General features: G+C 36.5%; 1 protein-coding gene across 1 annotated transcript in view; it reads left to right on the top strand.

The window, feature by feature from the left end:
* The window catches only part of MOV10L1 (Mov10 RISC complex RNA helicase like 1), a 49,355-nt gene that overhangs the window by 6,587 nt on the left and 26,068 nt on the right, over positions 1 to 16,700 (top strand). The window contains exons 3-13 of the mRNA XM_009318774.1: positions 5,432 to 5,588; positions 6,006 to 6,118; positions 6,888 to 7,078; positions 9,195 to 9,335; positions 10,231 to 10,472; positions 10,606 to 10,801; positions 12,786 to 12,980; positions 13,661 to 13,775; positions 15,235 to 15,412; positions 16,035 to 16,105; positions 16,476 to 16,567. Of these exons, the coding sequence (XP_009317049.1) occupies positions 5,432 to 5,588; positions 6,006 to 6,118; positions 6,888 to 7,078; positions 9,195 to 9,335; positions 10,231 to 10,472; positions 10,606 to 10,801; positions 12,786 to 12,980; positions 13,661 to 13,775; positions 15,235 to 15,412; positions 16,035 to 16,105; positions 16,476 to 16,567 (1,691 nt within the window). The remainder of the gene's footprint in view (positions 1 to 5,431; positions 5,589 to 6,005; positions 6,119 to 6,887; positions 7,079 to 9,194; positions 9,336 to 10,230; positions 10,473 to 10,605; positions 10,802 to 12,785; positions 12,981 to 13,660; positions 13,776 to 15,234; positions 15,413 to 16,034; positions 16,106 to 16,475; positions 16,568 to 16,700) is intronic.

The following is a 16,700-nucleotide window of genomic DNA, read 5'->3' on the forward strand; positions in this document are numbered from 1 at the left end:
CTAATTAACCTATAAATAGGAAACAAATTCAAAGGTGCTGGATGCCTTCTGAAAGCCTTTTTTGTAATCATTATTTGTCAATGATAAATATGCTTTTCATCTGAATATGATAATAGACTGAGATGTACGCCAGGCTTATGGGGAAGACAAGTTTTCTGGCTGAAATAAAGAATTGCACATGATAAACTCCTCCCTAGAGGCTGGACTTAAGCTTAAAATAAATGCAGACCTCTGAGAACTTTTTCTCCTCTAATGGATGAATTGGCTGAAACTGCACTGTATGTGATAAAATGAAGTTGACTAGAAATGTAACTTCTCAAGTAGGAGTAGACAGAAAATAAAAATACTGGAAGACTAATTTGATTTGCGTTTTTCTCTGTGCAATGTTTGGGGGTTTAGATGCATTTTTATATATCCATGAAATCTGTAGACTACTGAGGAAATACAGTAGAGTTACTTGCACAGACTTTTTTCAAGCTCTGTTGCTGGTTTGGTAATAACTAATGAAAACTATTTGAGATGTTGGCAGTTAATAATCAACTAGATGGTTTGTGGTTTTTTTTTTAATCTGGGTTTGTTAGGCATCTGTTTGTTAATACTTTATTTCAGGAAGATTTAAAATGTTGCATGCTTCCATTTTTCTCTGTTTTGTCCTTCCTTTAACTCACAATAGCAACAAGAACAAGTCCTGAAGGCTAAAGTAAGAAAGATCTTTCATATTAAAGATTATGAAAGATTATATGAGAACAACACTAAGTCGTAAAATGAACTCCAGTTACATACAAAATTTTGAGGGTAGTTTTTCTTAGCAAATCTATTTAATTTTGAAACCAATGCAGCTTCATTTATTAAATAAAACTGAAGAAAGCATATTAGTGGGGAGAGAGTTTTATTGTATGATCTAAAATGGAACATAGAAGAAAAGTGAAAGAGAAGTCTTGTTTCTAAAATATTACCAGCTCTAGTGCTATCAAAAACCTAGCGTCTTATAAGATAACCTTATGTCTCTTATTTTGTTTTTTTTTAAGTGGAATGACTTTCTTACTTGAAAACTAAATATTGTAAGTCCAGCAAACAATTTTAGTGCTGGTTGGTAAAATAGTACTCACTCACAGTCAAAAAATAAATTAGTTTAAATGTTCTTTCTCCTTCCTTGTTTTCCTTCTGACTGACAGCTTTCACAGTACTGTTGAAATATTGTCATCACTCCAAAATACATAAACCTGGTAACTGAGAAACTACAGAAGGATCTCCAAAACAACTAGGATATTTTAGCAGTTGTGGGATGTTTTGCTGTATGTGCTAGATAATGGCCTTTGCAAAAGTACTAGGGATAAACATATTGATTTACCTTGTTCCTGTTTGTGATGAGTGGTAAGTCCTGCAGGCGTCTCAGAAGAGCTTCTCTGGCAATGTAGTTTCTGACTGGGTGAGTAACTTAAAGCCAAGCTTATGCCTAAGGCTGACTGGACTCTATAGAAAGTCAAAGTCCAAGGGCAGACTTGATTCAATAAGCACAGAGACAAAGCTCATATCTTCAAAGTATGCAGTAATCTGTGAGCTCTTGCAAATAAAAAGGAAAATGGTATAACTGCTCTTTTCAAAGATTGGGCGGGGGGGGCAGCATCAAAGTTACTGTTGAGCAAGAATAACCATGACTGTAATGGGCTTCTTATATGAGGAGTCCAGGGTTCCCACTTTTGGTCCCAAGATTTTGTCTATGTTACTGATGTAAAATAGCTAATTTCAGAAGAACAGCACTAGTCTCCCTTGTCCAAAGGGCCTGTTCTAAGTACTTGGAGAAAAAACTAAACTCACTCTGTACTCTGTGATAAATCTTGAATTACTTTCCACGTAGTGGCACAAACTTGAAATACCCTGAGAGTTTGCTCAGAACAGCCAACAACATTTCAATCGTAGTCTTTTTTTTGGGCAGAGGGAAGGAAGTAACTGTCTCTTTAATCCCCTAGGCAGAGGAAAAAATTTAGCTTATTGACAAACATAATCACTAAATATTATACAAAATTATGCTTGGGCACCAACACTATCGCCTTCCAAAAAACTGAGGTATTACCACTTAACTTTGTTTCTAAGTGACCTAAAAGATACTCCTCTAATTTCAGAAATGAGTGCAAGCTCTACAGCCTGAGCACTGCCAACAGGCAGTTTTGGGGAGAATCTGGAAGGTGCAGTTTAAACTTCTGTGGTGTCAGTGGTGTTTTTGTTATCTACTTTAAGGAAGAGTGTGGTCAGCCTTGGGTGGCCTTCTGCTCAGTGTACTGTTCCAACTGCTGTTTGGAGCTACTTGCCTTGTGTTTTGGAAAGATCCTAGCTCAGAAGTCTGGATTTCAGTTTATTTGAGGTCAAGTCTAACTAAACTCTGCACTAAACAATTAGAGGTTCTGTTGCAGGCTCTACCAGGCTACTACAAGTGGTAGCAGGAAGGCTGTTTTGAGCTAGTATGAGGAGCAACTTTATAGTTTTGTTGGTAGAGGAAAATTAAGTGGAGAAATATCATAAGAAAATATATGTTGGGAGGTTTAAGGTGTTTTCATGTGTTGAAAGCATTTCCTTAGGTCTACAAATTACTTTCAAGTATAACTCCATATGTAGCTTACATTAAATGTAAATTTTCTAGTCTTCTGTGGAACAGTGCAATTGCTTATTCAGATTCTATCCATGTAAAGCCATACAAATCACTTAGGAGAAAGTTTGTTATTCTCAAATGTTCTTGGTGAATGTGAAGATATGTCTGTCAGACTGGAGCAGAACATAGATTTTATTTTTTTTTACAGTGAGTTTTCATGTCATTAAAAGGAATACCATGTAATAATAGTTCTTTTAATGCAATATAACAATATTGACTAAAAAATAAATAGTTATGTATAGTTTAACTGTAATGTTTGCAAACTCTGGAGTAGAAGTAGACAGGCTATTAGTCTTAAATGGTAATATTTATTATGTTCAACAAAATAAATCATATAGAAATTAAGATCATAGTGTAGTTCAAATTGGACTAGACTTGAGGAGGTCTCTAGTCCAACTTCCTGCTCAAAGCAGGGTCAGCTTGTAGTCAGATCCAGGTGACTCAGGGCTTTATCCAGTCAGGTCATGAAAACCTCCAAGGACGGAGAGAGACTGCACAGCCTCTCTGGGCAACTTCCTCCAATGCTTAACTCTCCTCATGGTGAAAAAGTGTGTCATTTTATCCAACCTGAAGAGTTCTTGTTTCAATTTATGCCCACAGTGAAGGCTCTGTGTTCCTGATGACCTCCCGTTAGGTAGTAGGGGGCTGCTGTTAGGTCTGCTTGAAGCCAGGCTGGACAAGCCCATCTCTCTCAGCTTCCCCTCCCAGGGCAACTGCTCCAGCACCCAACCACCAAAGTGGCCCTACACTGAACTCATCCAGTTGATTGATGTCTTTCCTGTACTGTGGAGGCCAGAACTGCACACACTATTATAGATGTTGTCTTAAGAGTGCTGAATAAAGGGGGATAATCACTTCCCTTAACTGGCTTTTTATGTCACACTGTATTTTGTCAACTTTCTGAAATAAACTGATTTAGATTAGTAATTAGTCTAGTCTAGACTAGTACACCTGTTGTTGGGGTTACATTTCACTTGTGTAAACAGTATAGTGTTTGAAGTGAACAGTATAATGGTCACTGCAGTGGAGTGTGCTGGGATAAGATCACCAGTCCAGCTGTTAGCTCCACAATGGGTATATATGCCACCAGGTGCATAGAAGGTGTCCTTGTCCTAGCCAAGGACAAGTGTGTAAACACTGTAAATTTTCAGCAAGTACTTTCATGTGGAATTTGGTGCCAGTTCCTTTGCTAAGCAAGTCTCCTTTGTAAGAGGAGCCAGCTTGCAGGCTAGTTCAGGTAACTTCCCTCACCAGTTTTTCTGCCGGGATGATGACTCGGCATCTGGAATAGGATCCATGTGATCAAGACAAAGCAGTTAATGTTCGAACTGTTTCTTCTTGCTTTGTAATGTACGTGTTATTTGTGAAAATTGTGACTCCAAGAAGTGCACCACACAAAGATAGTAATAGCATTTAACAAGTGTAAAAGTTGTCTTAATATTTATGAAAAGTGTGGCTATAGGAGGACTGTTTTCCATCTGCACATGAATGCTGATCTGTAAGAGAAAGATGGCAGTGTATAGAGTCTTTTGTCAATGTATTATTTTTTCACACTATACATTAAGAAAATACTTTTTATTCAGTTTCTAATCTCCATGTAGAAGTGAAAACGCTACCGCTATTTTTTTTTTCTTTTCTGTCCAGTTGTGATTGGTTTAGTTACTCCCTTATCTGCGTTATTCTAGTTTTCCACTCAGTTTCTTTATTCTGGTTGTGAATTTGTAAACACTTGGCTTTCTGAAATAAGCTCTTAATTTAATCATCTGACTTGTACACTTACACTGCAGTTCATGGAAAAAGTTGTCCATGGGCATTTCATCATTGTATTTGTTTAAGCACTGCAGAAGTACCTTGCACACTTTCTTCATGCTTTCCTACATCATTATCCTCATAAGCCTCACAAAAGAAGAATTTGATACCTTTCTCCTGCTTTATGGCACAGTGTAGTTTCTCTACATACCGTCTGGAGTCAGCAGTGCTTGCTTAACAGTAATAAGTACTTCTGTCCAGTGGCATTGGCATTGTTAGAGAGCAAGGAAGCTCTGAAGAATGAGTGTTTGAACTGCAGAGCGGGGACTCCTGAACCCATGATGGTGGTGGCCCTTTGGGAGCAAGGAAGAGAACTTGCAGTTCTAGGAATTCTAGTAATTAAGAGCAGAGATGCTATATCCTTGCCCCAACATAGCTGGGGGGGGAAAAATGGTTTGTAGACGTCGATAGTTTGTAGCTTGTGTTCTGCAGAGGGTTGTTTAAGCAAGTAAACTTACATTTGAGGTGGTGATAGAAAGTCTGTAAGAAGCAGCTCTTTACATTTTTTTTTTATTCAAGTTATTAAAGAATGACTGAGGGGCAGTCTGAAATACATATAGTGTTTATAAATAGCATCTTGCAAATGTTTTTTTTTTGCTTTCTGAAATAGCGATGTTCTAGTTCCACTTGTGTACAGTCAGATTGCTGAGGGGGAGTCCTCTTGTCAATATGAAGAAAATTCTTAAGTAGACCTAAAGCAAGGGAAGCATGAGAAAGATTTGACAAATCAACATGTGATTATAGTAGTTGTCAGTGTTGCAGCATACAGCAGACTTCTTAAGAGAAGTTACTTACTGTTTAAAACTTATGGGTTTTTGTGTACAAAAATGAACAGCTACAGTGAGTATAAAACTGTCTAATAAGGAGCCTGACTTCCATAAACAGTTAAAATTCTGGTATTTATTGTAGGAATATATGTTTAACATAAATTCTAAGTATCAGCTGTTTCAATGTTGAGGTTTTTTGTATTAATAGGTAGACGCCGTCCAGAATACATGGGGACACTCCAATCCTACTTGTGATGCTTCTGAATTAAATATGAAAATACTAATCGGCAATATTACCTCTCTCTCTAAGGATGGTGGCTATATTAATCAGAATACTTTTTTTGCAATGGAAGATGTCTGTGAAGGTGTGTAGGGGCTTTCTTGTTTGCTCTTCCTTAATTTTTTTTATATGTACCATAGAAATATCTTCTGATAAACTTGCAGTCCACATCCCAAATAAGTTCTAATAGAGTGTATGTAGTGAAACAAACACAGGGATTTGGGTGAAGAAAGCTAGATGTTCATTCTCACTGAGCATAACTTGCATGCAGTCATGTAACCATAAGTTACATGTAAGCAAGTGTATTTTTCCACTAGCATCTCTTACATAGTTTGTCATAACCTACTGGGGGAAGAACTGCGAAGAGAAGTTTGAACTCAGTGGATCTGAATAATGCATTGTTCTGGCTGGTCATTTTATTTAACTTAAACTAGTTCTGTATGGGAGTAATGCAAATGTCATCAGTAGCAATTAAACTTGAGGAATGTTCTGTTTTACATAGGTTTCAAACCTTGTGAAGGTGACTGGGTGCAAGCGAAATATTTTATTAACCCTACAACATGGAACAGTAAAGCAGTTGCTGTAAAGCCTTTGAGATATAAGCGAGTAGACAAGGTAAATGTTCTGAACATTGTTTTTGGCAAGTGGAATCTTGTGTGAAGTGGGGTTTTGAAGGTGCTTTTAAGTTGCTAATATTGGTAGATCTTCTATAACACATCTTTAATTAAAAGATAAAACATATCAACTTGTCCATTTATAGGATTACTTCTAAAATAACAAAGCTTTTTTTTATTTGGATGCTTACTGTTGTTTTAGTTACATCGGTTGTAATGAGGATGTGTGGATTTTCAAACTTTTTTTAAGAAGCAATGACTGTGGAATTTATTATGTTTACTTTAATTTATCCAAGTGTTTTGGCTTAAAAACAACCCTTGTCCCTTTTTTATTTCAATGAAAATATTTGTTCCCTCTAGGAATACATATATTGTTTATTGTATTTGCCTTAACTGTATATATTGAACAATATTTGCATGCCAAGCATAGGAAAAAAATTCTTCTCTTGTGACTGCTGGTGTTGAAGTATAAATTAGATAAGTTGGTAAGTCAAAGGCAGGTATCATGATTAAGTCAAATGTATGTATTGTAGTATGCACTTAAGTGGAACCTAATGCTTATCTGAAGTACTTGTGTTTCTTTACACTTTTAAATCTAAAGACAGTGATTCTAGGTTAGAGCTGTATGCTTGCCTCCCATGAATAACTGAAACTTCAGAATGCAGCTCTGTTAATACTAGAGTGACTGTTGCAGGAAAAAACTATGCAATGGTAGCATGCCTGTTAGCTTAAGCAGATAATATTCAACACTGAATAACAAACTGTTACAGGTTCGCATTTCCAGCATCTGTGGAAGAAGCGGTACAGTAGACGAGAGTATATTTTTCACTTTGGATTCATTGAGACTTCCTGATGGCTATTCACCTCGTAGACATGATCTGGTGAGCACCGTTGTGGTGGAGAGCAATCAGTCGTGTTACATTTGGAGAGCTCTCTGCTTGGTGCCAGTCAGCCAGGATGGGTAATACTCATTCTTTCATTCTCTTTCCACGTAATAACAACTAGAGATGAATTGTAATTATGCAGCTTAAATTTTGTTGTGTCTATTAAGCAAGAAATACTGTGAATTCTTCACTAGTTGACTAGAAGGCATGATAGATCATTGGGAAGATCAGAGTGTGATATGATTTTTGCCCTTGCTTTTTCTTCCTTTCCAGAAGGTGGGGACAGCTGTACTTAGAGAAGCAAAACTAGTAACAGTTGAGCTCAGGGATATTGCTAGGCAAGGAAGGCATTTTTCATTATTTTCTTAGAAAAATGCCAGGCTCATGCTTTTACCTTGTGTTTCCTCTAATCTATGTTCTTCTAGTGAGGACTTTACTGTTTGAAAACCATTCTCAGCAAAACTAATATAAAATGGATGTTTCTTTAATCCATTTTGCTTAAGTTGCAGTGATTCTTCAGATATCTGTCCTAAACAGAATAGTTTAATGACCTGAAAAATAGAGATTTGTTGGGCCTGCAAGTATCAAACTGAGAGGTTCTGCAGGCACACTTTAGATGGCATATGTGATGTGAGGAGGATCTGGACAGATTGCAGAAAAGGTTGGGAAAAGTAGGTCATGTTCAGTATGGAGAAGAAGCAAAATTTTGTGAAATAATCAACTACACAAATGTAGAATGGGCAACAGCTAGTCAGTAGCAGTTCTGCAGCAAAGATCCAGAGTTTGACTTGTGAGCGTCTGTCCTGTGAAAAACACAAATACTGCCCCAATGTATATAAATAGGGCTATTACCTGTAAAATCTGTCATACTCAGTGCTAACAAGGCCTTAGTAGGATTAGAGTCTGATTCTGCAGGCCAAAAATAAGCTGTTGGCCAATTGGAAAGTCCAAAGGAGAGCAAAAAGGACATTCTGATACCTCTCAAACACAGTCTTTGGGAGAACTTGCCTTGTTTGATCTCTAGGAAATATAGCTAAGGGCGGCACATATGTCTTCAAAGGAACTATGAAGAATGGAATAAGCTGTTTTCACTGGAGATAACGGATATATAGATTTAAACGGTAGCTAGATGAAGCTTGGAAGTGTTTACATCACTTTGCACAACAGTACAATTTGTTCACTTATTTTTTCAGCTGGACCTGTTTTTAATGATGGATTTTATACAGAAAAGTATTACTAAAGCCAAGTTACAAAAGTAGAACTTAGGGTTGATTTCTCAGTTTTAGTGTATTTCCTACCATATCAAAAAATTGAGGCAGCTTAAGCTGCAATGGGAGACATCTAGTGGGCTTTGCTAGTAAATTGATGTAGCTAATAAAGAACAACTGCAGTCATTTTCTACTTTATTATATTAGATAACTAAGGAATACTTAGGGTGTGTAAATATTGGCAAGATTATGAAAATATTTCCAAGTTATTTTCATGCCAGTTTATCTGAATAGTTTCTTAATTGTAGAATAGAAACAATTTTTTAAATGGTTTGTACAGGTAGCTGAGACTGAGAGGTTAGAGCTCTGGTCACTGTCTCAGACAGGGAAGAGCATGTGACTGTTTTCATAGGCATTTTTCACCAGTAGTATGTGTGATAATAGTTTTTAAGGGTGCTTTTTGTTTTCCAGCTTTTTTAAATTTCTTCTTCAGTTTGCTGCTTTCAGATTGTAGCAGTAAGCAGAAGTCATAAGTGCTTGGGGTTTGTGTTGAAACACTTCCAGCCTAGTCATTTTATCTCTTAAGCTCCACTGCTAATCAGGACTCTTGCTAAGGAGCTGCTCTTTGTTGTGTCTTGGTTCAGCTCCCAAAGAGATCCATAACAGCTTCAGTCACCAGTGGATTCAGCTCTTCAGCAAAGATTAGTTAGCTTCTTAATCATTTTAGTCTTATATCCAAAGTTTTATCCTGTTTTTTTGTGCTGCTGGCAAAAGGCTTGTTGTTTTTAATTTGCTGCTTAAATTAGTAAAGGTAATCTGATTGTCTTAGAAGTATAAGTAGCTGAGAAAAAGTGAACCCTCTCGCCTGCTTCTTCCTAAATACTGTGACTATGCTTTGGTATAGTGATTCTTAAACTTGTGCTGAATCAAAGATATTTGCTGAGTCTATTTGTTTCAAGATTGCTAACTAAAATTATTTTTGCAGACAATCTCACTCTAATGGAGTCAATCTGGATGAGCCTTATGAAAACTTAATGAGAGACAAAGGAGGGTTGGAAGTATCAAGAATGACTAATTTTGGAACCCTGAAGCAGGGGGAATCTAAAAGAATGATCATTTGCATAGAGTAAGCCTTTCTGATTGTTCTAAGCTTTCTTTCTTTCCATCACTCCATAGTCTGTAAACCTGCCTTTCATACAGAAGCCTCTCATAGTTGAGCCTTGTGGTTCGTGGTCTTCAAGTAACCCCCAAATACTATGGAATTAAAGAGAATTTCATATTGAATTTAGTGTCTTTAGGATAGTCTTTTTATTGAGCACCTATCTTGCAGATAGTGCTTTGAGACTCCCCAGTCCTATGTCTCTTTTCAATCCTAACAAAATCCTTTCTGGAATGAGGATTAAAGTAAACGCTTTTACCTGTAAGTGTGTTTACTTTAAACTGCAGATATGCTGTCATCCTCAAAATCTTAGAACAAAGAGGACTGTTGCATACTCACATATTAAAAGCAGACCAGATTTTTTTCTATTTGTTTGGTTGTTTTTTTTTAAATTTTTTGTTTGCTTGTTTTTTTAACTTGGATGCTGAAGAACTATGTTGGTGTATCCTTGAGGGTGTTTTGTTTTGGTGGTTTTCTCTTTAATTTTTTTTAGTTTTTTTAACATCTGGGCATAGAGGCTCAAATGAAGTCACACCTGAATACCCTCTATTTGTTGCTATGTGCCCTTTCTTAAGAGTTAGTTACCCAATGATAAATTTTAAGTTACCATGGCTTTTTTTATACACAGTATTTCTGCATGCTTCATAAGGTAGTTGATGTGACCTAGAAATATTAACATTTAGCAGAGGTTCTAGTCCTCATGAGTTAGAAGCAGCAGTGCAATTTCCTTCTGATAGCAGTTATGAAATAATGGTGAACTGACCTGCTACAGACAGTTGTACTTGACTTCAGATAGAATTAAGCTTCCCAAGAACCTTAACTCTGTATTTAATTATGTAATTAATTACATAACTACTTCTAGGAATAAAGGGAGTGTACCACAGTCCTTAATCAGCTGCAGATTAGCTGGATGGGTGAAAGACAAGCAATTCAGTTTTCAGATTCCTCAAAAATGTGAGAACAGTCCAGAAGCATATCTGTCATCTTTTCCAATAAATCAAGAAAACCTCTCAAAAGCTGCGATTAATTCATATAACAGCAATGGAGGAACAACATGTGAGTCATTGAATAATACATCCATTATGAAGAATGGAGTCATTCCAGGTACAGTAAAATGTTAACATTTGAATGCTGAGTGTTAACTCCTCAGAAGACCTGTAGGTTTGTTTGAGAAGACTTGCCTATGCTAGCAATAGCAACTGTGGTAACAAAATTTATTATAATCTGTTTACTACAGAAGGAATTAATTCTCAGGATATAAACTTATCAAGGACAAAAGAAAACTTTTCCTTGGTGAAAGATGAAAATCTACATAATGGAGGAAATGAGCAAAGAGAAGATGTGGAACAACCCATAAAGCATGTCAATATTACTGGAGAAATTGTCATACCACCAGGTGGAAGAACATTCATAGTAATCATATGCACAGCTGTGTAAGTATTTCTTTCCATTGGTTCTGACCAATACAATGGAAACAAGTCACGAAAATTGACTTAATAGTTCCCTTGTTCTGGGCACAGTTCTCTTTTTCGTGTAGGATAAAGTAAGCCAGTACGTATTAGCAAATGATGTGGAAACCTATATTAGACCTTGAAAGTAGTTAGCATTTTAATGCTTGATTCTGATTTTTGTTGAAAGAAAATGGTAGTAGTAAATGAAGAAATACAGTGGGAGTAAATAACTTCTCTAAAAAAACACAGTAAGGTGAAGATAATGCCTACAGCTGGTTATATCTGTTTCAGGAAACCCATTACTCCATGAGCACAAGAGCTAATATAGATTTCCTGGGAATTTTTGTGTTATGTCTGATATGTTTCTTCCAGTCTCATACCCTGATGTCATATTCATGTTGCTAGATGCCTCGATCTCAAGCTTCCCTGTCCTGTGATAATAAATGCAGGTTATGTATGCTGAAATAAAAAAGAAAAAAGTTTTCTTCCTTGAAGGTGTAATTTATAGAGGAAGTGGTTTGCAGATCTTAGAAAACCCTTGAAAAACAAAAATACTTTGCTGTACAAAATATTTCATGGATTTAGTTAAGAATAAAAAGTGACTTTGTGTGAGCTCTTTCAGAATTCAAGTAGGAACCTCATGCAGGAAAACTTACTTTCATGTACTTTCCAGTTACTTCCAGCGGTAGCTCTACAAACATTGTGTACCACAACCATCGATTCTTATGATCATAATTTAAAAGTTGGACAGGGGAAACCAAGGTCAAATGGTTTGATTCATCAAAGTAACACTTCATTAACTTTCACGCTATTTCTGTTACCATTTTAAATAGTGAGGCAATGGGTAGAAATTTTCTTAGGAAGATGATTTAGCTGCAATTTGAAAGATAAGCTGCAGGCATGGCCTGTCTTCGTGGAGAAAGACATGTAGAAAGAACAATATATATCTCCACTGTAGATCTGTAAGTGCCACAAAGTTTGAGAATCTTCTAATAATACAGAACGATCCACACAAAACTCCATGGGAGGCTGCAGCATGAAGGTAGCAAGTGCTTGCTGGCCACTTAAGAGGCTATAGAGACTGCAGATTTAGACCGTAAATCTGGACAGTTCAGTGTCTGCACTGAGTCTGTGTATCAGAGAAAACCAGGCTATAGCTTTAACCTGAGCAGGTAGTGTTAGCTAGCATGAAAAAGTGGCACTCCTGCCAAAGAGAAAGTAAGCTGGAATCCTTCTGGGATGCTTTTGTTTCAAGTGCATAGTAAGTGTTGGACTGTGTAGTTAGTGCTCAGGAGAGAATTGGGCTCTGGTTAGTGCTGGGATGAGTTCATTAAGGGATTTCAGAGCAGATGGTGTTAGATCTTTTGTCTTAAGTTCCTTAGAAACCAATCTGAAGAAACAGTTCCTTCTGATCTCTTCCCCTCTGTCATTCACCAAGCACCGCTTACACATAGAAAGTGCGTTTTTTAGATATAAAGGATCTTTCCTACTTTCTCCACTTGATGTGTTTACAGTTAGGGTTCAGTTCTGAGTAGCCTTAAGGAAGGTGGAGCAAAGCTGTTGCTGCAGTGAAGAGAGATGCTTCAGGTTCCTCTGGTGGAAATGTCTGGCTAATCTTTTTCAGTAACAGTAATTTCAAGATGTTACTTGTGACAGAAGTATTAATTCTGTACTTAGTATGTTGAAGGGAGGGATTTTGCTCTTTACACAAGCTTTTGATGAAATTGGGGGGTTGAGATTTCTACTCTTTATTATTGTTATAATAATTTTATAATTTTATAATTTATTTATCATGCCTGGATTGAACTCAGGGTGGGGAGTAAGTGTGAGGAATTACCCTAAGTTAGCAGTTCTCATATGTTACTGAAATGAGAATCTACAATTTTATTTTAAAAAATACTTACGTCTGGGGAAAATAAAGTGTGAACATGACGGTTTTAAGAATATAACTTCTGCTTACTTAAAGAAATCCTGGGTACAGTAAAGAACTCCTGTTGCTTGGTTTTTCTGATTTTACTGTTGGACGCTATATTGAAGCCAATGTAACAAATGAAGAAGAATTACTAATAGCACCTGTGGAACCATTTTCTCCAAGAAAGCCTAAAATTATTCCAGAACCTCAGCCAAGCAAGACAACAGTGGTTGCCCCTAAATACAGAAGGTACTGTGAATTAGAGCAAAAAATAACACCTAATACTGCTCTATTTGGTATTGCTATACCTGTTCTGTCATGCTGACAAAGAAAATGTGAAACTGGGAAAGTGTGTACATGTTTATATATGTATGTTGTAAACAAGATAATTGTGGATGTTACTGAGAAGATGTTGTTTTAGTAATGAACTGCTTGATTTCTTTGTAGATTTGTCAAATAGGAGCTCTTTCTACTATATAATGTGGTGATAAACAAGATAAACACTGTTGCATAGTAATCTACAAGTAACAATTGTGTTATTAAGAAAAAAGATGGAAAATTGGAAACAGTTTTGAGAGAATTAGCTTCTTAACTCCTCAAGCAACTTTGACATCTATATCTGATGTTTCCCATCTTTCATTCAGAACTTTTCCTTTTGCAAATAAGCTTCTGTTAGAGTATTTGCTTAGTTATAAAAATATCCCTAAACTGAAAAAACAGACACACGATGTTTTCAAATCATCAGTAACTGGAATGCTTATCTAGCTTCCCAGTATAGCAAACTTCTCAATTGTCACTTTGAAGGAATCATTGTCTGTCATGTGTGTGTTTTTGGTTTTATAACCTTGATGATGTGGCATGTTAATTAGCTGGTTTTCACATATATAATTTGAGAAAGCTAAATGATATGTCATACTTTTTTGTTTTAGAAATCGCAGAAAGCAGTTGCCAAGCTTTCTCCCGCATTATACCATACCAAATGAGTTAAGAAAATGTGTGGAGCAGGAGTTAGACATACTGACCTTTCAGCCTCTCCTAGCAGAGGTATGCAAGTGTAGGTTATATAAGAAAATATGTTTTCTGTAAGTGTGTTTGTTCAAGCTGGCCTTAATTTAGCAAAAATGTGTAGCCCTTAGTGTAACAGAAGATGATGTAATACTGTTACCAAGTAGACTTAAGACTTCAGTCTGTATCCCCTAACTTCCATGCGTTTCTGTATGTCACAGAATCCAAGCTTACAAGAATAAAAAAGGGTAAATGTGAAAAACTGAAAAGGGAGTAGAAGTATACTGGGGGCGGGGGGATATTACAGAAACTGAACAAAGATTCCTCTTCACTTTCAGTTTTTAGGCATCATTGGAAAGGTGTTTTCGGGGTGTCAGAACTGTAGTCCAGCAGTTATTTCATAGCAAATGAAAGCAGAAATTCTGAAGTTATTGCGATAGCAGAGGATTCTTTTCTGGTTGTTCAAAACTTTTTTTTTTTTTTTAAATCCTCAAATTTAATTCACTACAGTTTGTTCAAATTCTTCCTGCAAGTATAGCGATTTCAGAATACATTAAAAAAAAAAAGCCACCAACCTGAAGTCTAACAAGAATATTACAGTGATTCCTTCTCCAAAACTTTGTCCTGATTTCTGGTAGAACATTGCTGCAACTCACTTTTTTCCCCTCTAACTTTTTAAGGACTTAAACTGGACTTAACCTTTTACATTTTTGAAAAATTTTATGTTGTCTGCTTCCTAAACAGCTCACACAAAACCTGAGGTCACAGCATTAAGATAGCAGGTTAGTGATCCTCTCTCAACAAGAAGATAAAACTCTGTAGTATTTGAAATAATTTTATTCTGAAAGCCTGCCATTAATGGTAACTTTTTTAACCACACCTTAAGTTCTGTCTGGTACTGGTAACTGTTTTAAGTCTGCTCCTGAAAGCACTGCTCATTCACCTTGTATTTGAGTGGGAAAATACCAAATAGAAAGTATTCTCTGCTATCATTCATTGTTTAGATAGAGCTTTGTACTGTTGGAGAAATACCTCTTCAGTGAGATGCATTAAGCTCTGAGGGAGAAAGTTCAGGTTCTTTCATCTTGGCATAAGTTGTATAATCATCAGCCAGGGGCCAAGACTGACATGACTTTCTCTTCACCCGTCTCTGCCCAGTGTACTTAGATTTTATGCTTGCTGAGCGTAGAATTCAGCTTGTAGATTGCCTCTGAATTCAGATGTTGAAACTGCCATTGTAGTTGGGAGAGACTTGGTTGACTCTTTAGCTGACTGGCTATTGTATCTGAGCTCCAAGGGTTATACTAATTCTGCTTTGACTGCGGGGGGAGTTTAAAATATTATTTGGTGTATAGATACATGTATTTATGTGCCTTAATTGGCAACCCAGTTGCCGTGCAGTCTGTCTGAAGAGGTGTTTTGTATAATGTTAAGAATAGTGGGTTCTGTATCTTAGCGTAGAAGTTAAAACAATAATGTGTACTGGTTTGTTTTTCAGCATCTTAATCTAGATAACTATAAAGCAAACTTTTCTACTCTCTTGTGGCTTGAAGAGATCCATGCAGAAATGGAGATAAAAGACTTTAACATGAGTGGGGTTACTTTGAAAAGGAATGGGAACTCTTTAGTGTTGGAAGTGCCAGGAGTGGAAGAGGGCAGACCTCACCTGATTACAGGTAGTAACTAATGTGAGATAAAGCCAAACAGCATGTTGATCAATATTTTCAGTGCAATGCAAACTCCATTGCTTATTCATTTTTTTTAAAGAAGTCTTTCACATACTTGAACACAAAGGCTACTAGACAGGTGAACTGCACTGTTAGTATCTCAGTGTGAGTCTTACAGTGGCTGCTGTCTGAAGCAGCCTTGCATGTGTCTGTTCTTATGCATGTTCCGATATTTAGGATTTTTCATGTACAAAAATCAGTGGGGCTTTCAGCAAAAATAAACTGTACAATGTAGTAATAACTTAAAGACAATAGATGTATCCAAAGCAAAATCTGGGAAAGTAGTTAAAATTGAATTCAGAATCTCTAGTATAATATACAAGATCCTGTTTTCCGGAGGCGTTGCCTGATGGCATCAATATTGGGAGCCTTTTAAAATGTAATATACAACTACATATGGCATTTCAGAACAGGTACTCATGGATACAGCAACTTTAGCGAAGTTACTTAACATCTAGCATCTTGCAATTCCTAGTTTAACCATGCAAAAGAGGAAGAAATTAAGTGCTGTGGTGAGAATTTTACTATTCCTTGTAACAGTATGTTGCCTTTTAACTTTTTTTACAATTAGGTGATAAGGTGATACTGAAAAGTCAGGTCTACTCTGAGCATATAATAGAGTACGTTGCCTATATTACTGAGGTAAGCAAGGTGTATCTCCTGTTGAAAATACTGTGGTCCACTGGTTTCAAAGGGGAAACTGGCAATTCATAGAGTTACAGACTAGTTTAACCTGACTTTTGGGAAGCTAGATTTACTTTACCTACATTCTGAGTGGTGGTTTTGTATTTTTATTGTATTTTTTGAAGACTTTAGCTTCCCTGTTCTTTCTAGATTATAATCTTTTCCTGCTCTGAAAGCACTCAATCTAGATATGCAATATGTTGATAGCAGGTAAATCTAGGTGTTCTTTTTGGAGGTGATGGGGCATTCAGTGCTTTCAGAGATGCTTCTTTGTGTTTGAAGTACTGAACCTTCATCAGTAAACTGACTTTTTTTATCCTTGCAACAGATATGTAATGAAGATGTTACTCTTAAATTTAATGCAGACTTTGAACAGGCTTACAACTTGGAACCCATGGATGTGGAATTTGTTCACTGCAGGTATTACAAGTTTCCAAAAGCTGCATTTAATGATTCCTCTAGTAAAGTGACTTTTAAAATATACATGACTGTCAATTGGTTGTTTTGGTGGATACAGATAGGAGAAGGACATAATTAAGATCTTGCCAATTCT

The sequence above is a fragment of the Pygoscelis adeliae genome, unplaced genomic scaffold (genome assembly GCF_000699105.1).
Source record: "Pygoscelis adeliae isolate BGI_AS28 unplaced genomic scaffold, ASM69910v1 Scaffold12, whole genome shotgun sequence".
NCBI lineage: Eukaryota > Metazoa > Chordata > Aves > Sphenisciformes > Spheniscidae > Pygoscelis > Pygoscelis adeliae.